General features: G+C 39.9%; 1 protein-coding gene and 1 long non-coding RNA gene across 6 annotated transcripts in view; one reads left to right on the top strand and one right to left on the bottom strand.

Annotated features, from left to right (window-relative positions):
• Nucleotides 1–819, top strand: part of adck1 (aarF domain containing kinase 1) — a 182,512-nt gene extending 181,693 nt beyond the window's left edge. Inside the window, exon 10 of the mRNA XM_079694392.1 lies at nucleotides 58–819. Within this exon, the coding sequence (XP_079550518.1) occupies nucleotides 58–217 (160 nt within the window). The 3' untranslated portion in view covers nucleotides 218–819. The remainder of the gene's footprint in view (nucleotides 1–57) is intronic.
• Nucleotides 68–25,370, bottom strand: LOC307047421. 5 transcript variants are annotated; one of them, XR_013810414.1, is made up of 6 exons: nucleotides 23,580–25,370; nucleotides 23,243–23,482; nucleotides 22,621–23,011; nucleotides 22,220–22,321; nucleotides 21,837–22,074; nucleotides 68–208 (listed from the first exon to the last, which is right to left on the bottom strand). It is a non-coding gene; the product is annotated as an uncharacterized lncRNA (long non-coding RNA). The 5 variants fall into 5 exon arrangements; XR_013810415.1 differs by having other exon boundaries at nucleotides 23,243–23,323; nucleotides 23,439–25,370; XR_013810416.1 differs by having other exon boundaries at nucleotides 21,837–21,916; nucleotides 23,243–25,370.
• Between the last annotated feature and the right edge of the window lie 1,894 nt (nucleotides 25,371–27,264).

Here is a 27,264-nt window from a genome sequence, read left to right on the forward strand (position 1 = left end):
TATGTGGAGATTATCCTGCTAAACTAAACAGTTCCTGACTCTTGACCCCGCTGACAGGCACAGGAGGAGTAAGGCCCGGTCCAGGAGCAGGCGGGTGCAGGTCACGCTGGCGGAGTGTGTGCAGCTGTGCGGGCTCAGTGTGTACGAGCTGCTGCTCTGGGTGAAGGGCTGCCGGCTGGGAACCTGGCTCACTGCTCTGCTCACATTTCTGCATTGAGACACATGAAACAGTGGCTGTAGCTCTTATTGCATGTTAACAAATGTTGAACATGTGCTCATACACACACAGGTTACTATTATGGTATTGACTCATTTAGAAACTGTATAGATATACAGTATACATGGACATAAAATGCTGGTGTCTCTGGAAACTGATCTGTCCAGTCAGCTGTATTGAGATACTTTAAACATATATATATTTCATTTTCTCAAGATACATTATTTGTTTTAGTCTTATGAAAATCAATATGATTATTTTTAATTATATTTTTTTATAAACTTGAAATTGACTTAAACCATTACATTATACAGGGAATACTGTACATAACCTGTGTTCACAGAGTATCTGCAAACTGTCATACAGCTGCAGGACTATAGTCTGGTGGGAACATTTTCGGTCAAAAAATGGTTACAGTAATGTCTGTTAGTGTCAAAGCTCCTATTTACATTGTTCATGAATTTTCGGTTATATTTATCGTATTATTTAATGTTGTTGGCCTTGTCCTACCAGTTACCGAGAAAACACAATAACTTGGTTGGATGTTTTAATTATATGTTAATGAGTTATTATTAAAGTATACTATTTCATTTGTTGCTTTCCTGTTTGTTTGAGGATCATTATTATCATTTGCATTACACTGTTGCACAACAAAATGCATGGGACCATGTGAGGAGAGAGGAAGTGAGATAATATGTTTTTAAGAGCAATGGGACGTCCTTTCCTCCCAGCCTGTCCTACAAAAAACGACCAGAGGTCGAATGTTCAGCAGGTTAATACGACCCAGTCATGTTTTAGTGTAGCACCTCTAGTGGTCGTGTAAGAAACAACATGCTCCCGTTGATTGCAAACGCTCGGGAGGTTCTTTTATTCACAAATAACCCTCTCTGGAAAATCCTAAATTATGGAATAGTTTGGCCATTAAAATGCTTTTTTATTAGATTTCTAGTGAGAAGTATGTATTGTACTCTAGAATCCACGTCCAGTGGATGTGTAGGATCTATAGTTTGATAGATATTACGAAGATGATTTGAGGTCTCGCCAGGAGAACGTGTATATGCGGCAGCTTTCATGTAAAGTTAGCGTCAACCCTCACAGGGTGAAAACAGTATTTCCGGTCTCGAAGTTTTCATTATAAAACCGGATATATTCCCCTCACTGTCAAATGATTACACAGTGATATCTGCATTACTCATCCACAAAAAAACATCAGTTTATCCTTGTTATTTACACAATATTGATTGGTTTAAATTGTGTACAATGCTTTTGTGTTTTTAACCTTTGATTCGGAGTTTAGACACTACAGAGTTTCCAAAGACACTACACTACCCAGAATCCTCAGCTATCCTTTGGGACTACAACATCCGCTTTCCTTTATAAACCCCATGATTAGTCCTCAAGCTCTGTGATTGGATGTTGGATTGGCAGTGCGACAAGGTTACGCCGAGCGTCAAACAGCTCTTTGAAATGGAATGGAACCACAACAGACAATCCAAAACTGGACTCGGACGGGTCCAGCCCAGCCCTCCCCTCCCCCTGAACTACACATGCTGGCTATTGTGTGTCTCTCAAAATGTTCTATGGCACGTCTCTACTGGAAATTGTAGTTTTAAAAGAAGTTTTCGTTTTTCCCACAATTAGAAGTTGCCAGTATTAAACTGTTTACATCCCTGGAGGTTTAGGGGATACGAAACACATTGGTGTTATCAAATTAAAAATATATAATTAATAAATGGGTGAAAATTGCTTGTGTCCATAATGGGCAGCATTAATACCCACATGACAGCTAAGGTCAGAATAGCTTTATTTAACAGCTGGTCTTATGTCTGTGACCTCTCCTGTTGTTCATTGATAAGCCTGAAACATGCACTTGTATTAGGGATGTTAAGATTTACCGATTCGCATCGGTGCACCGGCATAAACGTTCAAGATGCGAGTGCACCGGTTGAAAGAGTGCACATCGGCTATAGTTTGGGTTGAACTCGCGATGCATCGATTGTAGCGTCTTTGCATATAATATCCTCTCATCCTGTCAGCACTCAGCAGACACGATCTTTGATCTTTGCTTCGCACTACGGAGGCCGAGAGTCTCAGTTATCAACACACATGGAAGTCGAGGAGAAAGAGAAACACAGCGCACCGAAAAATACCTACAAATCAAACGTTTGGCAACACTTCGGGTTTTTCAAGAAAGACGGTCAACTTGAAAAATAGCTAGCAAATTGTTAACGATGCCGTGCCGCTTTTAGTACGAGGAACTTAGCGGCGCACATAAAGAGGCGACATGGGGTCTGCGGCTGGAAAGGAAAACCTGAAAGTTAGACATATGAGTTAAATCACTGAGTGAGGTGTTCTGTCAGAGAGAGTGGTGTTTAGTTTACAGCAGCCTGTGACTGCCAATAATAGTTTAGATGTCTTCCTTACTGTAAGCAGTTATGATAGAGCTGTTTGTGAAAGGTTATTTGTATTCTTTATTGTTCATATAGAAACCACTGCTTTCTGCTCACTGGTGAGTTAGCCTATGAATGAGTGTTAAGCACATCAGGCAGATGAAACAGCATGATGGGATGTGCAGTACTAGTAGAGAGAACCAAATATGTAAAGCACTTTTTTGTTAATTTATGATTTGCTGCATATGAGGAATAAAACAAAAATCCTCTGTCGTGCCATATTGAAGTATTATTATTCATGTTGAATCGCATCGTATCGCCCCGAATCACATAATGTTGAATCAAATCATATTGAACTGTATCGCAACAGGGGTGAATCGTATCATATCGCATTGCCTTTGTGTTTCAAATGTATCGTTAATGTATCGTATCGTGGCAACGTATTGAGATGCGTATCACATCGGCCTCAGTGATGGAGATGCACATCCCTAACTTGTATAGGTTCTGTAGGAATTCTTGAACCCTGAGAGCAGGATAAACTGAAAAGAGTCAAGGGAAGCTTATAAAAGTTAACAGCATTGAATTACACAAATGATGCGGTGATATACAGAGGCGCTCTCCCCATTCAGCTGGTTGCTTGTCGCGTGTGCGTTGGGTCAGCCGAGGTCAGGAAAGAGACAGATCCTTCCTGTGGCTCACGGGTTATCAACTGTAGTCTTCTTCTATTGGCCGGCGTCAACGGGGGCGGGTCCAATGCAATTCCTGCCGTTTTCTGCTGCTAAATTGCATCGTTCTGATGTCTGTGGTTATTTAAACATTCCCTAATAAACCTTATTTCAGCATCAATAAATGAGTGTTAAACCCAGTGTTGAGGGTACAACATCTCATGTAATTTCACCTTGAATTCATGGTTTCAAAACGTAGCTTTCGCTACATGCTAATGCTAAACGGAAATTACGAGATTTACCCAGCGGAACATTCAGTTTTTAGAATAAAACAGATTTAAATTAAATACAGTGTATTTAATTTAAATGACGCCATATCAACATTGATTTACATTTCTTACAGTTCAGAGGCAAATTTTGCAAATATGGCAGTAGCCATCGATCATCTTAAGATAAGATAAGATAAGATATACTTTATTGATCCCAAGTTGGGAAATGTTTTTGTTACAGCAGCATACTACTTTGTTCTACTCCACTACAATGCAGAGGTTAACCTGGTATTTTTACTCCACTACATTTATTTTAGTTACTTTGCAGATTAATGATGTGAAATATAAACAACCCTTAAACCAGACTTTAGTTACACCTGAGTCAAATTCAGGGAAGGTGATTGTCAAGTGCCAAAGTAAAGTACTTTAAGTACTTTGTCAGACTTCATATTTATCTGTGGATAACCCCAACGTTTTTTTCTTATTCGAAAGAAGACCTTAACTTAAAGTATTCTTTAATGTTTAAATAAAGCCTTATTAGTGTGTCTGTTTTGCCCATCCTCCTGTTAATATCTTTGGAAGTCCTGCACTAAACTGTTTTATTGTAGAGATCACTATAGTATCTTCTTGATATTTTCTATTCTATATTTCTATCATTGACCTTTTACTTTCCCCCTATTTTGTATGTAGGCTACTCTTAATATTTGAATGTTTTCATCAAATAAAACGTATTCAACAACAACATTCAATAATGTCCTTTAACCGCTAGGCGGTGCGGGTTAAAAAACCAATGGTGTATAATAATAAAACATAATAATATCAAACATAATATTACTATTAACTTTATTGTGAAATTAAAACAGAACGGTAAAAGACAATACAGTTTCAGTCTCTCGATTTGAAGCTTATGCATTGTACCATGAACCTGTATAGACCTGTAACAGTAAGAGTTGGAAAGGTAGTTCAGTAAATCAGTATTAAAAACTACAAGTCCTTTTCTATCAGCTGTGCACCGTTATGGTGTAAATATAACCTATTCACCAATTGGATCAAATATAAAAGTCAGCCGAATTAGTGTTGATACTGATAGGAGACATATTGTGTGAAAAGAAATGTAAGATGTTGTTTAATTGCTGATATATTTATGATCCACGTCACATATTCAGTTTCGGCGGCAGTTCCTCATGTTTGTCCAGAAGTCTTCTCATCAGGGCTCTATAAATAGAGAACTACGGCAGATATTTAATATTTAATGCAGCGGAACCCTGTATTACAATGCCGTTATGTGATGACTTCCAAAGAGAAAAGCAAGAACACTCGGAATAAAGTACTTTTTTTTTTAAAAATGTTTTCCGATTTCATATCGTATAAACACCATATCCTGGCGTGCATTTCGGCTAAAACATCTTGTAGTAACATATAGTTTGATGTTTTAGCCTATCAAAACCTCTGAAAAAATAAATGTGTCTCTCAGAATCGAAAGAGAAAAACCTTTGGGAAAAACACAAAAGCATTGTACACAATTTAAACCAATTAATATCTTTTAATTAACAAGGATAAACTGATGTTTTTTATTGGATGAGTACAGCAGATATCACTGTTAAATCATTTGATCATTGGTTTTATTATGAAAACTTCGAGACCGAAAATACTGTTTTCACCCCGTGAGTGTTGACGCTAACTTTACATGGAAGCTGCCGCATATACAGTACACGTTCTCCTGGAGAGACGTCAAATCATCTTCGTAATATCTATCAAACTAGATCCTACATATCGACTGGACGTGTATTCTAAAAGTACAATATACACTTCTTGTTAGAAATCTAATCAAAAAGCGTTTTAATGGCCAAACTATCCTACAATTTAGGATTTTCCAGAGAGGGTTATTTGTGAATAAACGACCATCTGTAACGTTAGCAATCAACGGGAGCACTAGAGAGCGAACACTTTAAAACATGATCATAGGTCGTATGAGTTGAAGGACTTGTTGTTTATTTCGTAGCGTCACGCTAAGTGACCTCTGTTTGTGATGACATCATCAGCTGATCACCACTGGATCAGCTGTCAGTCGCTTTAACAGCTGCAGAGTCAGTTGACTGAGTTTGTGTTTGCAGACATGTGCGCTGTTCTATTACTAATAAAATACACACTGTTACCTCTGCCAGAGCAGCAGGGGCGGTTCTAGGGGGGGAAGGGGGGGCCAGTGCCCCCCTAACACTGACCTCTGACCCCCCTGTGGCCCCCCTAAAAATGAAAAGTGAAAAAAATGAAAGATTTATGATTTATTACATGATTTATTGAATCCATTAGAGCGGTGCACTCAGGACCCATTAGAACGGTGCACTCACTTTCACTGTCCAGCTGAAAAAAACAAAACACTTTTCATCTCGGATCATCAGAGGCTGTTGCATCCAAGAAAGACTGATTGAAATCTACATTTCGAGAGACGACCACGATAATTGAAGGTGAGTTAAACTATTGTATCTGTGTAATTGTTACAAGGTAACACTTTAGGTCGGTAAGTGTTGTTGTTGACTAACGTTAGTTAACGTAGTGTGCAAAGTAATCAGCGACAGCAAACAGTTTGCTTTCATCATCTGTCACCTTTCAGCGCCTTAAATGATGCCGTTTACAATAAATAAATAATAAAGGGCGGTGCCGGCCGTCAGCGAACCGAGCCAGAACACGCTCTGGGAATCTCCATCCACCGGTTTTACACAATAATAAGTACCTTCACAGGCTTTGTTGTAGCTGCATTTTCTTTGTCCCAGGCTCCATTTTACACCACCAAAAGTGTATCCCGCCATTTTTAAGAGGGACACCTGGTCACCCTAGCTATATAGTTGTGAAATGTATCTAGCGGTTATACATTTATATTCTGCGTTGCTGAAGTGTTTTCCTCCCCCTTTGTGTTTGCTCTATACAGGACTGTCTCAGAAAATTAGAATATTGTGATAAAGTTCTTTATTTTCTGTAATGCAATTAAAAAAACAAAAATGTCATACATTCTGGATTCATTACAAATCAACTGAAATATTGCAAGCCTTTTATTATTTTAATATTGCTGATTATGGCATACAGCTTAAGAAAACTCAAATATCCTATCTCTAAATATTAGAATATCATGAAAAAGTATACTAGTAGGGTGTTCAACGAATCACTTGAATCGTCTAATTAACTCGAAACACCTGCAAGGGTTTCCTGAGCCTTGAAAAACACTCAGCTTGGTTCAGTAAACTAAATCACAAGTATGGGGAAGACTGCTGATCTGACTGCTGTCCAGAGGACCGTCATTGACACCCTCCATCAGGAGGGTAAGACACAAAAAGAAATTTCTCAAAGAGCAAGCTGTTCACAGAGTGCAGTTTCAAAGCACATCCACAAAAAGTCTGTTGGAAGGGGGAAATGTGGCAGGAAACGCTGCACAACCAAGAGAGATGACCGCAGCCTTAACAGCATTGTGAAGAAGAGTCGCTTCCAGAATTTGGGGGAGCTTCAAAGACAGTGGACTGAAGCTGGAGTCCAGGTATCAAAAGTCACTGTTCACAGACGTGTCCGGGAAATGGGCTACAATAGCCGTATTCCCATGGTCAAGCCACTTCTGAACTCAAGACAACGGAAGAGGCGTCTGACATGGGCTAAGGAAAAGAAGCACTGGACAGTTGCACAGTGGTCCAAAGTCCTCTTTTCAGACGAAAGCAAGTTTTGTATTTCATTTGGAAGTCAAGGCGCCAGAGTCTGGAGAAAGGCTGGAGAGGAGCAAAATCCAAGTTGCTTGAAATCCAGTGTGAAGTTCCCACAGTCAGCGATGGTTTGGGGAGCCATGTCAGCTGCTGGTGTTGGTCCACTGTGTTTCATTAAGCCCAGAGTAAATGCAGCTGTGTACCAAGAGATTTTAGAGCACTACATGCTTCCGTCTGCTGAAAAGCTCTATGGAGATGAGGAATTCATTTTCCAGCATGATCTGGCACCTGCCCACAGTGCCAAAACCACCAGTAACTGGTGTACTGACCATGGCATTACTGTCCTCGATTGGCCTGCAAATTCCCCTGACCTGAACCCCATAGAGAATATGTGGGGTATTGTGAAGAAGAAGCTGAAAGACACCAGACCCAACAATGCTAATGAGCTAAAGGCCGCTATTGAAGCATCCTGGGCATCCATAACACCTCAGCAATGCCACAGGCTGATTGCCTCCATGCCACGCCGCATTGATGCAGTAATCCGTGCAAAAGGATTCCCAACCAAGTACTGAGTGCATTAATGGACATTTTCAAATGTTTGATTGTGTTTTGCTGTTATAAATCTTTTTTTTTTACTTGGTCTGAGGAACTATTCTAATTTTTTGAGATAGGATTTTTGAGTTTTCTTAAGCTGTATGCCATAATCAGCAATATTAAAATAATAAAAGGCTTGCAATATTTCAGTTGATTTGTAATGAATCCAGAATGTATGACATTTTTGTTTTTTTAATTGCATTACAGAAAATAAAGAACTTTATCACAATATTCTAATTTTCTGAGACAGTCCTGTAGTTTCAAAAAAGATATGATGAGGCAGACAGTAACACACAGCAGGAAGTGCAGATTGCCACAGAGATAGAGCCGGAGCACTTTTCAGGAGAGACTGATCTGGAAATTGAAGGTTCAGAGCAGGGAGAGAAAGATGGGGAGTCACAGAGTGAGGCTGAGGATGAAATCGAGAGTGAGATAGATGATAGATCGACAAGTACTGGAACATCAGGTTTGTGATTTTGAAAAACGAATGTGCCTGCTTTAATCTTAGTTACAGTTCAAATGGTTTGTCGGAGTGTGTGTGATACTACATTTTCCCTCATGTCATAAATCTTTTTTTTTAACATTTATATTTTATTAAACATTTTCAAAGACAAAAACATACGGACAAGGACATGGCTCACACACATCACAAATAGGACAGGACAATAACATGAAGGGTGGGGGGTAGGGGGATTACAGTGTCAGTTACATTTTAAGTATGCATATGGCGTTGTATTTGAACATGATTTGCTTCCTAATATAGATATACTTATTTTTTTCCTCTTTTTTATTATAAAACAAAAAAAAGGTATAATAAATAAATAGATACATATATAAATATATATGCACACATATGTACATATACACACGCACATACACATCTCTTTCTTTTCTGATTAATTCGACTATTCATCCATTTCCCATTTAATTTAACTTCTTTCATTGTTATTACAATTATTTTTCTGTTTCTTCATAGCTTATTTATATTTATTTATTAATATTATTATATTTATTGTTGGCAGCCGAGATAGTTTGAATCCGGGCAAGCCCTTATCTTATCCCAAAGCCTGTTGTCTGGCTTAACCAAATATGACAGGGAGAAAGCAGCTTCGTGTCATAAATCTATTAATATAGATATCTAATTTGTGGTTGTTCATTGCTCTGGTAAATGTGCATATATAATTTATAATGATATGTTTCAATTATAATAATAATAATAAACATATGTATTTGCGTTATCTTTCTCCACAGATATCAGCAAGGGCAAAGAGGAGCCACCAATGCAACCACACCCTAAATTGTTTCCAAGGACCTGGATGGGCAACCGGAGAAGGAGTTTCAAGGCTGACTGGTACAAGATTCACCCCCTGGTGTACTCCAAAATGTCAGACTCTGCTCATTATTACGCCTGCAGACATTTTAGCCATCCGAATAGCACAGACACTGTATTTGATTCACCTTCAGGTTTCAAAAACTGGAAGAAGGCAACATACAAAGAGGGGGGATTTGCAATCCATGCCAAATCTGAGCGGCACACGCACGCAATGATGGCATTGCAAGACTACCAGAGAGCTCTGACATCTAATGCAACATTGGCAAATGTACTTAACAAAGAACATAAGAAACTGGTTCAAGAAAATCGTAATATATAAAAAGCATAGCCGAAGTGCTGCTACTTACTGCGACACAAAACATTGCTCAAAGAGGACACAATGAGTTTGCAGGCTCAGATAATAAAGGGAACTTCATGACCATTCTAGAGACAATTGCTAACCATGAGATAGCTGCTAAAAAAAGGTTGACTTCCATTCATAATGCAAAGTACGCAAGCAAAACCATTCAGAATGAAGTTCTAGGTTGTCTTGTGGCGGCCGGCCCATAGGGGCACTAGGGACGCCGAATGTACAATGTTGTGTGTATATTATATTTTTATATAATATTGTGTGTGTGTGTGTGTGTGTGTGTGTGTGTGTGTGCGTGTGCGTGTGTGTGTGTGTGTGTGTGTGCGTGTGTGTGTGTGTGTGTGTGTGGGTGGGTGTGTGTGTGTGTGTGTGTGTGTGTGTGTGTGTCCGCATCTGTAGCCTGTTATTGTCTCATTATACCGCACTTGAATTAAAAGTAAATATATAAGTGATCATGAACACATCTGTCCATCAGACAGAGGGCTGCTGTGCCTCCTGTCATCATTAATGGACGTCTCTTTAAAATGACCGCTCAGAGGAGAGGAGTTCTCATTTCTCTAACCGCCTGCTGCTTCCCCTCCTCTCTCCTCGGTTCCCCTCCTCGGTTCCCCTCCTCGGCTCCTCCGCTCGCATCTCCTGTGGGCGGGACTAAGTATCTAGGATAGGAGTCGAGGAGGCGAGTCGAGGAGGGGAGTTAGAGAAATGAGAAAGGGCCCCGGAACTTGTACCGGAGCATCGAAGGAGTGATGAGGTATCTAGAGATCTGAGTCCAGCGGCTGCTTGTGTTTCTGTTTCTCAGGACATCATATGACCAGCAGATCCTGTGTGAACGCTCTGCGTCAATGGACGCCCGACAACATGCACACTAACTTATATTGCAGCTATAGGCTATACTTTGGTTTAGTATACTTTGGTCAGGTACTACTTCAATGGTGCTATCCAGGAGAGTTTTCTCCATTTTGAGTCAGCAGAGAGGCTAGATGCAGCAGGGCTTACTGAAAAAATTATTCACATATTGAAAAGTAACGGTCTGGAATACAAAAACAACCTTGTTGGCCAAGCATATGATGGTGCTGCTGTCATGAGCGGTAAGCACTCAGGGGTCTAGAATCAGAGAGCAAGCTAAATATGCTTTTTATGTTCATTGCAATGCTCACTGTCTAAATCTAGTTTTAGTAGATACAGTTGTCCCAGAAGCAGAGCAGTTATTCTCCTTACTAGAAAAGCTATACGTCTTCACATCTGGGTCTTATGTCCACCCCAAATGGCTAGATATCCAAAGAGAGATGTACGAAGGTGTCCCAAGAGAACTCGAGCAATTTATATCTCTCCATAACATTATGGATAGATTACCGGTCCTCAAGCGAGTACCGCGAGACATAGCCCAAGAACGCAATGGTGAGAGATCTATTGAGGCACGTGGTCTGCTGGCACAGCTGGATCTAGAATTAATTGTGCATCTTGTAACACTCCGTAAAGACATGTTACAGTCTTCATCCCTTGACCTTTCAAAGGCTGTGGAGTTAGTTGGATCTTTAGTTCAGACATTGAATGACTTCAGGCAGGAGTCATTTTTTGATCTTGTGGGACGAAGTGTTGAGCATTTCTGAGCAATGTCATACTGCAATACAGCCAGCACCTAAACGATAAAAACGACTGAGCTCTAAACTTGCTGAAAGCTTCGTACTGACTACTGTTGGACAGAGAGAGACAGAACAAGATAAACACGGGTTTCGTACAGCCTTTTTCTACCATGTCATTGATCAGATGCTCAATGAGCTTAATAGACGGTTTTCAAACACAAACTGTGACATGATGAATAGCATCCAAGCTCTTAACCCCAAAAGTAATGCATTTCTGAAGGAGACAACTCTGTTTTCATTTGCTCAGTTGTATGATGCAAATATTTAGGACTTGGGGCATGAACTACATCAGTTCAGCAGAATCTTAGATAGGAAAATAAAGACTGGTATGCAGAGACCTGATAGTACAATGGAGCTTGTTCAGTTCATTGAGCCTTATAAAGAAGTGTTTTTTGAGCTCTTCAGACTCTGCAAAATAGCAGTCGCAATCCCAGTCAGTTCTGCTTCCTGTGAGCGTAGTTTTTCTACATTGAAGCTGGTCAAAACTTTTCTCAGATCCACCATAACTGATGAGAAACTGAGCAATCTGGGTGTGCTTGGGTCAAGGAGGTCAAAGGCTTTGAATCTTGACTTATTTGTTTATCGGTTTGCCAAAAATCACAAAAATCGCAGGATTTTGTTGCTGTAATGTGACATTTTGGGAAGGAAACTACAGCCTGGGATGCAGACACCCTTATGTAAAGTAGAGATGTAACTGTTCTTTGCCTTTATTTTTATATGTAAATCTGTGTGTTTTCCAGATATCACTGTTTTACATTTATTAGAAATGCGACGGAATAGACAAAACTGATTAGTGCGCGTGCAGAACAGGTTTGCATTCTGTATTCAGTCTTCATGTTTGTTAAATAGCCTACGTGTCTGTGCTTATGGGAAATAATACATCTGAAATCTATGTTTTCTATCTATATCCATGTACTTTATTTCATTTAAAGTCAACATTTAAGATTTGTAGACTTTGTAGATATTTTTCTGTGGATTTAAAAATGTATATGTTCTGGTACTCTTATTGTATAAACTTCTTGATCGGTTTGCCAAAAGCCGCAGGATTTTGTTGCTGTAATGTGAGATTTTGGGAAGGAAACTACAGCCTGGGATGCAGACACCCTTATGTAAAGTAGAGATGTAACTGTTAATTGCCTTTATTTTTATATAAATATGATATGGTGTTAGTGCAAAGATTGCACTATAACTTAAGCTGAAGCTAACAGTAATAACTATAAGATCTATCTGAAATAAACAAGTGTACTGAAACAAATACCAATAACTGTATTGCATTGTTTTCTTATGCGCAATTACTTCATACTGTCTAGTTCTCTTTTTCGTCCTGCATTTATTGTGCCCCCCTCAGAAAATAACTGCCCCCCAGTCAAATTGGTCTAGAACCGCCACTGCAGAGCAGCAGCAGTGTTACCTCAATTTGCTTCAGCTGATTCAAAATGCTGCAGCGCTCGTATTGACAAGAGCAAGAAAAAGAGACTACATTTCTCCTGTTTTGGCTGCCTTTTGAACACAGGATAGAATTACAAATGATTCTTCTCGCCTAAAAAGCCCTTAATGGGCAGGCGCCATCTTATCTTAAAGGGCTCATTATACCCTGCTGTCCCACTAGGGCAGTGGTTCTCAGATTTTTTCTGTCAGGCCCCCCTTTGGAGGAAAAGTCGGGCCCCTCCAACACAAATAGTCACGTAATGGGCCAAGTTAACATTTATTAAAATACATAGAATAGAATAGAATCCTTTGTTGTCATTATACAAGTACAATGAGATAGTAGAGCTACTCCTTTTTTTTAAGGTACCATCAAAAATACAAAAACCAACAAGAGACGTACAACATTCAAACAACAAGCATTCATACTTCAATATTCAGATAAAGTTAAAGTGCAGGAATATATCGGTTTAAGTAAAATAAATATGTTTGAATGTGTATAAAAAATATATATATATATTGTGTGTGCATGCTGGAGTTTAGTGCAATTATTGCTTTGGGGAACAAACTGTCTTTAAGTCTGTTTGTCTTTGCTTTAAGACATCTGTAGCGCCGTCCAGATGGCAGCAGGTCAAACAGATGGTGACCAGAGTGTGTACTGTCCTTCAAAGTGTTCTTTGCTCTACTGAGGCAGGGGGAGTTGAAGATGTCCATCAGGGTAGCCAATGATTTTCTGTGCTGTGATCCCTCTCTGAAGCCTTTTCCTGCCTGCTGCAGTGCAGCTGGAGCACCAGGTTCTGGAAAGCTGAGCGATAGAAGTTCTCCAGCAGCTTGAGGTTCAGGTGAGGTGGTTCTTCCTCAGCACCCTCAGGAAGTAGACCCTGCTGGGCCTTCTTGATGACTGCTTTGGTGTTGTCTGTCCATAATATAAGAGGTTGTAGGAGATGAGGAAACCAAGAAACTTGAAGCGGTGGACCCTCTCCACACACTCTGCGTTAAAGGCCATGTAATGCATCTAACACAGGTGTTTTTTAACATGTAGTTTAGATATCACCAGAATGAAAATAAATAAAAATGTTTAAAGTTTCGTCATAATTAAATGACATATACGTTAAAAACCGATGTTGGTTCCGAAGTTTGCCGAGTACGCCCCCGATCACTCCCGAACGAGCGGTGACGTCACACGTGGCAAACATTGCCATTTGATCAAATCAGTCCAAATGGCAAGCAACGCGATAACTTCAGACAGCGACAGCGACAGCGATCATTCAAGCTCAGATTCGGTGGGTTATCTGGATTCAGTTACAGAAGTAGAGAGTGAACCAGCTAGCCTTTCACTTCAAGGCATCTTGCCTTATAAGTACGAGCCTCCTGTTCAGCAATCGAACAACGAGGCAGAAACTTGTGAAAGAGAAGCGGATTCCGCAGCCGGCGAGACTCGAGTCGGCAATACTGAATGGTAAATTCTGTTTTATTTAATTTGACCTGCACTAAATGTCGATCTTAATTTGTCATCTGTTCCTCACACGTCCGGCAGATATTGTTTTGTTTTTTAATGTTATGTAGGCCTACAATATTCAGGTGTACATGTCAATGCTGTGAAAGCATGCCCACTGCAGATGAATGTGTATGCTGCAGAGAGATCTGGCAGGTGATGGAACAAATAGACAGTTTGCAACCTACTGACCAGATAGCAGAGTCCTGCATCGGGTCGGGTATCCGCGGGTACCCGACGGGTGACCCGCAAAAAAGGTGATTTGCAGGTGGTATTTTTTCAAACGCTTTTTTCCGGGTTCGCTTCTGGGTAAAACAAAGATGATGCGGGTCCGGTTGCGGGTGTTGCATAATAAATATATTTAAACAATAATAATTTAGTTTAATGTTTAAATCCTCAGACCTCTCCTCCGCGGTACCGAGCATAATCATAACCTCTGCAGTGCATCTATCTGCTGCTGAGCGCGCCACATTCTGAATGGCTGAAGTGAAGCTCTCTATAGCGGAGAATACAGCATTTTCAATAACTCTTCCTCAAGAGCGAAATCCAACGTCTGGGAGGCTTTTGGTGTCAACCTAGATGGAGAAAATAAACAACATCCCAGGCTTTTTGAGCCAAATATGCAACTGCGTGTGTTAATAATTGCACGTTGTCACTGCTTATATGCGGGTTCGGGTCGGGTTGCGGATCATGTGCCGGCGGGTCGGGTCGGGTTGCGGAACTAATTGGCAATATGTGCGGGTAGCGGGGCGGGTTCGGTACTGCACGTCACGGGTGCGGGGCGGGAGCGGGTCTTGAAAATCAGACCCGTGCAGGACTCTGCCAGATAGAAGACACCGACGAGAAACCAAGGTGCATTATTAGCCACCCAGGCTTTAGAGAAGGCTGTCTCAGTGTTTGGACACTGAAAATAGCGTATCTTCAATACAAACAACAACACAGAGCAGTTGATGGCCCACTACACCAGTAAGTAAATATTGATTGACCCAACTGCCTATTGCAGCTTTGCTTTCATATAATACTTTTAGTCGCTACAGATATGGTACACTTTTAAAGATACCATTAAACTCTTTCAAGCAGTCAAAAACAGCTTGGCTTTTATTTTTTCTGTGTATGCAAGTTCAATGTATGCTTGGGAAAAGAAACAACTACACAGGTGAGGAAATATATAAGAGGTCTATGATTCTGTCAAGCAGTCATGTATAACCTCATATTTATTTTGTACAAGTAAAATACAAATATCATGTTATAAGCCAATTTGTAACCATTGCTACATAATAGTACTACATAACATTTTATTTTTCTCCAAATATATTTATAATCTGTATACTTTTTTTTCATTAGGAAGCATCGATATACAGCTTATCGACAGTTTGTACGTTGGTGCTGGGGTGTAGGCCTACTCGGCCCAAAAATCAGAGTCCCGCTGCCTGCATGTGCAGTAACCGAGATACGGAAGACTTACCCTGAACCGGGAGGCCGCTATCAGGGATTTCAATGGACAAATCTGTAATTTGACATAAATCATGCAGCTGAACTGGTTAAAATGGTTTCGCATGATGTAAATAATTTACAAAGTACATCATTTACAATATTATTTTTCCAAAGAAACATGTAAATATAACAACATTTTCCAAATCACAAATTTGTAAGATTGTATTAATTTACTGTTTGATAAATAAAAAAGGGTTCTTTTGTTAATTTTTCACTTGTAACATTTTATCTTTATTGCAGTGTACATTAGTCTTTTTGGTATATGTGCGAGCCCACAAATAATTAAAAGTGGTAAAAATAATAAAGATATTCAGACGTAATTCATTTTTGGCCTTACTTATTTCACTTCAACTTTTATTCAGTCACTAGGCAAGTTCACTGTACTCTGGTGACATTTAGCTCAAGCTGTCATAACACCTGTAGTAACTTAATTCTGACCCGAGTTTTGTGCACAATCTTCCAGCACCCATGATCAATGTTTATAGCAATCAGGAAACATTCACAGCTCACAACTACACATCGCTTCCCCATCATGAATTGTTAGATAAAAAAAGTTTAGCAAGGTCCGGTTACACATATGTTGAGCGAAAATAGCGGAAGGATACAAAACAAACAATCCAGACGAGGCTGGTGTTTGCCACGTGTGACGTCACACAGCTGGGTTAATGGCTGGCAAGCTTTTCGCTACCGGAGCGGAATAACACGGGAAAGTGGCACACATTTCATGTTATTTGGGGGGTATTTATGGAAAGAATCATTGATGTTGATATGTCAAATGAAACAGTGGAAAGTGATGAAGCGATTTATTAACACAGAATAACATTTATTTTGGACATTACATGGACTTTAATGTAGAGGGGGGCTGGATCGCTGCTGTTCCTCCTGAAGTCCACAATGATTTCTTAAGTTTTTGTTTTTCATCAATGAGCATTCCTTTAAAAATAAAATAAAAATCACTTTGCTAGAACAGTGAAAATAAAACAATGTTCCATAAGTCTGTGTGCTCAAAAATCATAATAAATAATACAATTGTGCAATCTTTTTGCTAGAACAATAACTTACAATACTTTGCCACTTTGCAATCTGAGCAAAAATATGAAAAGAAATAATATATATTTGGGGAAAAAGTGTGTCTTATCACAGCATTAGTGGCTGCAATGAGCCTGTTTTGCACTGCACATTTTTTCAAAACGGGGTTGCAGGCTTGACCTTCCATCCTCATCATGTACATTATACACCTGTGCCCTACAGTGCCCTCATAGGTTTCTAAGTGTAACTACAGGACACAACAGTTTAGTGTTCCGCCGGTCATTTTTTTTTGTCATAACAATTTTTCCTCCTGGTCTTTCCCTGTCATGCCTCTGCGCCCCCAAGGGCTCGAAAATGACATTCCCAGAACAAATGACCATATCTTCCCTTCTAAAAAGGGGTAAATTAATCATATTTTTTCTCAAAGCAATGATAAACCTGTGAGTTGGATGTAGAGAAGTCAGAATCAATATAGCATTTTTTCATTTTAAATTAAATTCAGATTGAACGTAGTAAAAAAATGTAAATGATAATGTCCGTCCAAAAAAACCCATTACTTATAGTGAAAACCAGTGGCGATCCGTCAGGGCCCTGTTTTCACCCTAAAAACAATTTATATATATTTTTCATTAGTTTTACAAAAATAACTTGATTTAGTTGTATTTAAAATAACATTTCCAAAGAAATAAATCCTTCGAATCTGCCTGTTCAGTTTCTGTTGGAATGTGAAGGGTTAAATGAAAGAAGCTCCTTTGGCCGTCTCTGCGAGTCACTGTGAAGATAGGAGCTGATTGGTGGTCCTGCTATAAATTCACAGAGGGCCAGTAACTGAAAGAGAGACTAATGTCAAATAGTACAATTGACCAATCATATCTTCCCATCTTCTTAATGGGTGGGATTTATTTTCTAGCTAATTGGCATAAGTTTGTTCATGATGTCTCACATCAGTGAAGGTGATGACATAGTTGCGAAATTATTAACCGAGTCATTTTCAAGATTGAGTTACAATGATAAATTGGAGTGGCAAAGGATCAACTGCATGACCCGCCATCAAGTAGGTCAGAGGGCCTAGGTATAAAAGTCATGGCTCGCCACTGGTGAAAACACCCTTGAATGATGGGATAGTAGACTAAAAGCTTTAGGAATCCAAACTATAACATATAATAAGTACCCTGTATCAAGATTGATGCAAAACAAGTGACATTTGACCTTTTTAGAGACTTCTGGGGTAATTTGGGTGGATTTGCTATATCTCTGGCCCCCCTCGGTCGATTGTGATGATTGACACCTCTTTTGAACCGTTAGAGCAAATAGAATCGAGGGGAGGTTTCTAAATCCATCTAAACATTTCCATTGAGGAGTGAGAGTGATGTGCACGCAGTTTGCCCAAAACCGGAAGCCGGGTTGTAGCTCTAATAGCAGCTAATAGCAGCTAATATGAAATCTCAGTTTTTGACAAAAATGGAAGGATGGATTATCAGTAATAATTTCAAAGTGACACAGACAGCTAATATGAAATCTCAGTTTTTGACAAAAATGGAAGGATGGATTATCAGTAGGCTAATCATTTCAAAGTGAGACAGACACATTGGATTAACCTTCAGCAGCGTTTTTCTCATTGTAATGCCATTGAACACAACTTTTGATCAGAATTCAGCAAAGGTAAGACATATTTGCCGTTTTGGCTCAGAAAAGCTAAGCTGTGTGTTGTCTGGGTTTGCCTGAGCTGCCGCGAGTTTTGGTCGCACAGTGATAATAGTTATACCGCTAGAATCTGTTGAATCTCAGCTTTCTATATATCTTGTTTGTGCAGATCCGATAAGTAATTAAGGATTTCCAACTGAGAGTTCTTTGCTAAATGCGTAAGCATTTTTTCGCTCAGGACTCATTTAGACGCTTCTTGCGAGACTTGTTAGACTTGTTATGGTTAGTTAGCTTAGTTTCTTCCCGTTAAGTGGGTATGAGACATGAATAGGTTGTTAAATGTTAAGAAGCCCTGAGACACAGTTTTGTGAAAAGAAAGAGTCAGCGGGGGCTGCCGGCAGGCCCGGACTGGCCATCGGGAGGACTGGGAGGTTTCCCGATGGCCTGGCCTGCTAAGTGGCCTGCTGGCCTGAAGATTTTTATGTATGTATTGTGAACGCAACGCTGCGCAAAGGTGGGTCTGACTCTGCCTCACAGAGGGTGACTGGCTGTCTACATGATGTGGCCTGCCGACATGGCCACTTTCATACAGATCATACCGTAATGCCCTCGATTGGTCTCTGTGTTTCATTCAAGCTCGGGAGGGTGTGTATGTGTGGCGCGAGCGAGCGAGAGAGAAAGCGCGCGCACCGGTTACGTGTATTGTTGTTGTTAGTTGTAATTTCTCAGTGGGTCTCAAACGGTTTGGTCACCATTTATGTAAACCCATATTTCCATTTGAAGGGGGAGTGATTAGTAAAATATGCATGCATAATAAAAAAATATAATTTAATGAATAATTAAAAAAATGTAACTAGGTGAAAAAAGGTAAGATAAACTTTAAAAACATGTTGAGAGCTAAAACTAGTCTTTGCTGCTGCCTCAAAGAGGAGCAGTGGGGAGAGGGGGGAGACGGGTGAGGCTTGTTCAGGAGCCCAGACACACTCTATAAATGAACCAAAAACAAATAAATAAACAAGTTTCAATGTTTTTTCATATTGGATATGGTATGTTATTGGTTATGGCCATGTACTTATGATTTTATGATTATTTAAATGTGTACAGTTCTGTTTCATATGGGTGTAGTCTCTCTCTTTATTTCCCCCTCAAAATGCACCAGATTGATGCATTTAAGTCCAACATTTAAAAAAAATATCTTATCGGGGGAGCATGCCCCCGGATCCCCCTAGAGGATTTGAGGTCCACCTCCACTTAAAATATGTTTACACGGATAGCTTCCTAAATAGATTTGCAAATTTTTTCTAAATAGTAACCCATGTCCATATGTTTATTTGTGGGTAGTATATTTAAAGTTTAGGGCTATCACTATGGGCAGCAACGCTGTAAATATTGACAAATAAATCCAGGAAAATGGCACAAAAGAAAACTGGTAGTGGCCTGGCTGGGTGTATAATTCCCGGCCTGACTTATTGTCCCAGTCCGGCCCTGGCTGCCGGGCTTAACAGGCTAGGGCATTGCATTCCAAGAATGCAGGGTTGTTGGTTGTTCTTCAAGTCTCTAAAAGTACAATGGAAGCCAGAGCCTTTTCTTATCAAGCTCCACTTTTGTGGAATCATTACATGTCATTTGTTAGACGCTTTTATCCAAAGCGACTTACATACTCAACACTATGGACAATCCCCACAGGAGCACTTAGGGGTGAAGTATCTTGCCCATGGACACAACAACATCATGACTGCAGTGGGACTCGAACTTGCTATTCCCTGATTCGAAGTTCAGCACACTAACCACTGAGCCACAGAATCAGCTTCCAGTTGTGTTCAGGCGGCAGACACCCTATCCATTTTTAAAAGTCAGTTTAAGACCTTCCTTTTTGATAAAGCTTATAGTTAGGGCTGATTAGATTCAGCCCCTAGTTTTGCTGCTATAAGCTTAGACTGTCGGGGAACGCCTTACTTCTTCCTTCTCTCTGTCTGTACCTGTGTACTCTCATGTTCCGAACAGTGCAAAAAGTATGGGCTTGACGTCCATAGTGCAAATATAAGTTAAACAAAGGTAACAAATAAATGGAATAAGGTAAGTAAATATAAGGAAAACTACTAGTGTGAGTAGGAGCTGCTGTAACAGGCTGCCACCTGTGCGGTGTCGGAACCGGAAAAAAAAGAAAAGATTGTCCCAGTAAAATCTAGAATTTCTGGTATTAGATTGGCTTGTTTTGGGCATTAAGTCAAACATTTTAGAACCCACTATTCACTGCTATAGCACACTATTCTATAATTGTATATTTGTATTCGTATATGTTTGGTACACAACTGCATCCCTCCCTGATTTAGGAGCTTTTTACCGGGAGGCAAAATTGCATGCAGACTGATCCAGGCCCAGGCTTAGTTTCCCATTTATATTGTATACATTGTTCTCCTTTCTCTAACCCACTGCAGTGATTATTATCCGCCATATAACATCAGTATTTATTGTTTTTTTATCAACATTTCTAGATACGTTTAAGCTATCATCAGTTGAGAAGATCATTTAGGGTTTACCAATTTGTTATTTTTTTCGTCTTTAAGACAGGCCTGTGTAGGATCTTGGCTGTAAAATGTCCCTGCATCTCCATGGAAATGTGTCCTATCATCTCTCTGAATTTCAGTAGATCATTGATATTTCGGCTGACATGTGCACAGTGTAAAACATGTGAAGAAGGATATCGTATAATTATAAATAAAAGGGAGGTGAGCCCTAAAAAGGACCCCCCTGTAGGGACCAGACACTGGTGGTGGTAATGACCTGATGAAAGGAACTTCTGATAGTTCGGGGGACTTCCTGCACACATGATGACAGGAGGTGAACACACACACACACACACACACACACACACACACACACACACACACACACACACACACACACACACACACACACACACACACACACACACACACACACACACACACACACACACACACACACACACACACACACACACACACACACACACACACACACACACACACACACACACACACACACACACACACACACACACACAGATCAATACCACTTTGGTGGACCACTCCCTGTCCCTGTGCCCTTATGATGTGTTTGAGTGCAGTAAAATCTTAATGGATTCTCTTTATTTCATCTTAACTTTATCACCATCGCTGTCATTCAGTGCTCCATTTCCTGCTGTGAAATATCTCTCTCTCTCTAAGGCAATTATTTGCAAAGAAGATGTTTGTATCTTCTAAATAGATCCACTTCGAGCTCTGAGTTTATGTTTCGGCTCAGTTTGTGACCACATGATGCGTCAGTGTGCAGCACGTGTGTTTAGGTTATTGAAAAAGAACTGTAATGACAAATATCCCTCTGAAGACATTTTTACTACAGTACATTGAAACAATTTCAACTTTTTTCATTTATTTTTGTTGCTCATGTTCTTTATGGGCTCATTTCTATTCATGGTGTATATACACTGTGTGCACAACTATTAGGCAAGTATTTTTGAGGATTATTTTTAATTATTGAACAACTACAATGCTCTGGGTCAGTCCAAAATGTTTATAAACCTCAAAACCTGAACACTGGAGGATACCTAAATGTAGTACTCACACGGCCAAAGCGGAACGTTCTTTGATCCAGCATTATTAAAAATGCCTGGCAGGAAAGTCCTGGTGCTGCCATCTTCATCTCTTCAAATGAATAAAACACATATTTTTCATAAATTGTTGAGAAGTGAAGTGTAGCAGGCCAGTAGCCACTAGATAAGCCATAAGATCGTCCAATCCAGCAGCCCAAGTGGCATCACATGTGTGACAACTCAACTCAGGCATGCTGAGATCGTGTCTTCCTAGAAAAAACGAAACACATCAATTGTAATGCAAAACGTAGCAAATAGTTGTATTTAAAATTCACACTTGTGTGTTGTATAATTGTTAAATATATATATTTTAGTAGTTTTCAAACAAGACAAAACACATTTTTAACATCTTTACCATTCATTGTGACCACAGCAACAACCTTTCCTGGGTTGAGCCTTAAGGACAATGTGGAGCAGCCACATCATTTCTCAGGCATTTCTACAGGCATAAGCCGAACTGAAAAAGATCATACATGTGAGTTAAGACCATTTGTATCGATTTAGAAATATAACATTGTGATGTGAACATTTATCAAACCAATTGCAGAGACTAAGGTTGCCGTTTAGACAATTTAAAAAAGCCTCAATTGCCATGAGGTACATTGCTAAAACAGTACTGAGGGACTGACTAATATTGAGTATACACAAGATTACAAATAAAAGGAAATATGAGTAAAATATGATTTCATTGTTTGAAATGTCTAATGACCAATGATCTCCAAAAGTTCAATAATGAAATTCGTTTTGCACACTTACCACAATGGGAAAGGGCCTTGTCAGCAACAAAAGTTGTTGGAGGTAATGGCTGGAAGAATCCGGCTGTCATGGCATCTCTGTTGTGAAGTACATGTCTAGTGTGCATGCTAACATCACATTCAGCACAGAGGAAAGGGGCGTGGTCGGCAGTCACGACAACGGACAGCAGCTGGATTGCTCCCACACTGTTGGCAGATGCGGTTTGCAACATGTTCTTGTGCTGCTGTGCTGTTATTCAGACGGGGCCTCTCAGTCTTCCACCTCTCTAAAAATAGACTTTTTCTTGTGCCCCAGTCTAAGGAAGCCATAAGAGGAGCTGTTGGAGCTGATGTTTCTAGCTCATCACCTGAGGCATCGCTTAGTGATTGCTGGAGATCTTGTAGAAAACACTCTGTTAAAAGATAAGGAATGAAACAAAAAATATTGTTTTATACTACATCAAAGTTTACTGTATGGAGTAGCTGTGACTTGGAAATATTTAACAGCTATGTTTATAATTATGTTAAATTGTTTTTAAAATTCAAACATGGAATTAACATTTCCAAATCAGTGCCACATCTCACAGAAACAAGTACAGACATATGGAGATAGTGATTTAGGCTTAGAGAGACACAATACATACCAACAGTCTCTGGAGCAAAGACCATCTCACAGTCAGTGTCAGGAGCATCAACACGAGGAGCTTTCCTCCGACTGGGACCAGCTGTACAAAACAAAAACCTTTACCATAAATACTATTTAAATGTCTTCATTACCCCTTAGATAGAATTACATGTAGTCAAATAATCTGGTCAAGTGCTATAATCATGTTAGATTACCTTTCAAATGTAAACATGTTTTGCCGTTGTTTCGATTGTTTTCCCTATGCATCAATGAATACATGTAATGCTGTTGTTGTAATACTCATTAGATAGTAACATTTCTAGTTCTTCAACATATAGTGAAAATTAAATACTCACCCTGATTTGGCAGATTCCTACTTGCTTTTGGTATCTCAAAGATTTGGTGACCATCGACGTCTCCCTTTTTTCATTTTACAATTGGTTCAGGTGTCTTCACTGGTGCTGCTGCCTTGAGCTTAGATATCAAGTTATCAAGACTCTGGAGCTCATTATTGAGTTCTTCTTGTTCTTCTTGTTCAACAAGATCATAGGCTCTTAAGGACATCTTGGAGCTCTGAATCACTCATGGTGATGGCCAGAAAGACAAACAGGCAGACAGACTACAGTCACACAGACAGATAAGACAAAAACAGGGGTAAGCACAGATAGGGAAAAAGCGAGAGAGGGAGAGTGAGTATACAAAAGTGAGAGAGGGACAGAGAGAGAGAGAGAGAGGGACAGAGAGATATACACAGACAGCAACACAGGTAGGGACAAGGCACACTGAAAAGGACGGTTTGACAAAACGAATGTGGCTCTTAAAAGTGCCTTTGGGTGGGGGATTGAATCGCAGATAAGAGGGGTATATAAATGGGAACTTCGAAAGACCTGTGTGGAAAGAAGAGAAACACTATTTAGAATTAGCCAAGGTACCTTTTAGACTATTGTTATTTTTGTGTTCCACCTAGTTTCATAAATTGTCATTTATTTATTTTTATCTTAAATGTATTAATTAATTCCTCTTAATTAAAATGTTGTTATTTACTTTTGCTGTAACAATGTGAATGTCCCCTCTGTGGGACAAGTAAAGGTAAAGTATCATTATATTTGACAAATAAACGTAACACCATATTTGAACGGCTGTGCATAAGATACACATCTGTCATAAAGATATAGGAATAATAATTTGGACTGCTCTTATTAGGTGTCATTCAGTCAATTCACTCATACACATGGCCGTATCCATCATTGAGGTCACCGAGGTCTGGACCTTGGTAATCTTTTTAGAGCTGTGTATACAAAACTTGTGAAATAATTGTACTAAACGGGGTTCTTTGTAGTACTTCCATTTACTGACGATGAGGGCGCTGCATACCTACGTAGCCTCGGTTAAAGCAAACAGAAGAAGACGAGATGTATCAACAAACCACCGAAGACCGGGGCCCTTTCTCATTTCATCAAATCCCCCTCCTCGACTCCTCGACTCCTCGGTCCTCCGGTAGTGTGTGGTACAGTGTGTGCGCAGATGCAGCGAACAGACAGGTCTCAGTTGGTTTGGTGTCCTCTGCTTACTTTTAATACTTGTAAATAAAACTTTTGGCCCGTAATTTATTTTTCTCATTGTAGCGACCAGAGAGGGGAGAAGGGGGGGGGATATACCCAGTCTCTGATAGTGTTACGTTATTATGAGAGTGCTCTGTTTGATTCTGAAATGTTATATATTTATATACATATATATATATATGTAACGGGTCACAACCGTAAGCGACCTGTTATCGATCAGGAAACACACCGAAGCATCTAGGTGTCTTTTCTGGCGTTTATTCAGAGGACTGAGAACAAAACACAATATTCTCCTTAAATCCACGCTGCACATCTTTACAAAAGAAAAGAAAGGAAGGGTTAACATGTAAACAAAGAAAATGAGCAGATCGCGTCTAATTCCCGCCAAAACCACACCACAGATATCACTAAAAAAATACAATTTCCTACGGTGAAAACCAAACAAAAACGGGTCAACAAGGTACCCAAATTAACACTCAACAACACACATCACTTCCATCAACCCAAACAGCCGGTCCATCACACAAAACCGCAATGATTTGTATCACCTCTCCCAGCACAGCTTACCCTCCGCAGCACTCACTTCAATGTGAGGGGAAAGCGGAAATGACATACCGGAAATAGAAAAATATGTGCAACGGGAAAGTGTTCCCACCAGAAACATAAATCAAAAACATCAAAAGTAAACAATCTCATAAAAATAAAATTCACAACCCATTATAAATCGTAATTTATAACTATATTTATGTCTACACATTTGTAACTCCGTGTGTGTGTGTGTGTGTGTGTGTGTGTGTGTGTGTGTGTGTGTGTGTGTGTGTGTGTGTGTGTGTGTGTGTGTGTCCGCATCTGTAGCCTGTTATTGTCTCATACCGCACTGTGAATGAATTAAAAGTAAATATATAAGTCGTCATGAACACATCTTTCCATCAGACAGAGGGCTGCTGTGCCTCCTGTCATCATTAATGGACGTCTCTTTAAAATGACCGCTCAGAGGAGAGGAGTTCTCATTTCTCTAACCGCCTGCTGCTTCCCCTCCTCTCTCCTCGGTTCCCCTCCTCGGCTCCTCCGCTCCCATCTCCTGTAGGCAGGACTAAGTCTCGAGGATAGGAGTCGAGGAGGGGAGTCGAGGAGGGGTTAGAGAAATGAGAAAGGGCCCCGGGTTGCGTTCGGATAGTTTAAAAATCAGCTCCTAAGTTCTAGCCCTATCTCCTATTCCTTGACCTCTGAGTGAAACGTCACGGGGTTAAGGGATAGTGGATAGGAGAATTCAAAAGGACTTAGGAGAAGAGACTTACTTTAGAGAATCCGAATGCACTTTCACTATCCGAACTGTGTATATGAATACAAATGTATTTATTATAAACGTTAGTCTTTAACACCTATCACTGTGTATATCACCATTCAAACATCTTTTAAAAGTTGAACAAACCCCACACAGCTCAGTGAAAAGTTGACTTTATTTGATCATTTCAGTAAAAACTAACGTTCATATTTCTCTTTTTGATTATAATACTGATGAACGTTCAAAACAAAGCACTTTGGCAACTTACCACATATGTTTTAAAATGCTTAATAAGCACCGTAACTTTCATGATATAATTTCTCCGTCATAATCGTTTGTGTCCGTGAACGGCCGACTGTTGTGTGACGTCAAATGCTGCGGCTGCAAGGCATTGTGGGGCAGCATTTTCTCCTCTCCTTTCGGTTAGGGAGGTCCAGTGGTTCCTAAGCTAAAGGAGGTTATAAAGGAAGTTTGAAACCTCCTTTCCTATCATTCTAGAGAATTTGAACGGCACTTATCATGGCTGCCACTGAGGGACTTTCGGGTAATTTCACTCGGTTAGGAAGGTTCCTAAGCTAAATGGACTATTCGACTGCAGCCCGGGTTGCGTTCCGACAATCGAAAAATCAGCTCCTAAATTCTAACCCTATCTCCTATTCCTTGACCTCTGAGTGAAACGTCACGGGTTAAGGGATAGTGGATAGGAGAATTCAAAAGGACTTAGGAGAAGAGACTGCGGTACTTTAGAGAATCCGAATGCACTTTCACTATCCGACGTGTTTATGATGCGCCAGCGGACTTCATTTTGTGTGTCTGCTGCTGTGGTGAAACTATGGAAACTACAGTGTTCTATACAACGGACAACATGGATGTTTAATAAGAACGAGGGACTACTGTAAACTCATCTAGAGACTCTGCACCGTGCTCTGATGCTGTTGTTTTATGCTTCATGCACGTGGACAACAGAGAAACATATTCTTCATGACCAAAGTTGTAATTGAAATAAAAAAGGAAAGTGACATTTATGCTCGTCACCCTCTCCCTCCGGTCCACATTAATACAAATGATCCCAATACGTATGATTCTATGAAAATATCTTAAACGTTAGTCCTTAAAGTCCTTATCTTACATTAAAAACTTTTTTTGGCAGTTGATTTCTGGGGGGTGTATGCAACAGATAGTCAATGTATGTTT

This window comes from Notothenia rossii, assembly GCF_949606895.1.
Source record: "Notothenia rossii genome assembly, chromosome: 7".
NCBI lineage: Eukaryota > Metazoa > Chordata > Actinopteri > Perciformes > Nototheniidae > Notothenia > Notothenia rossii.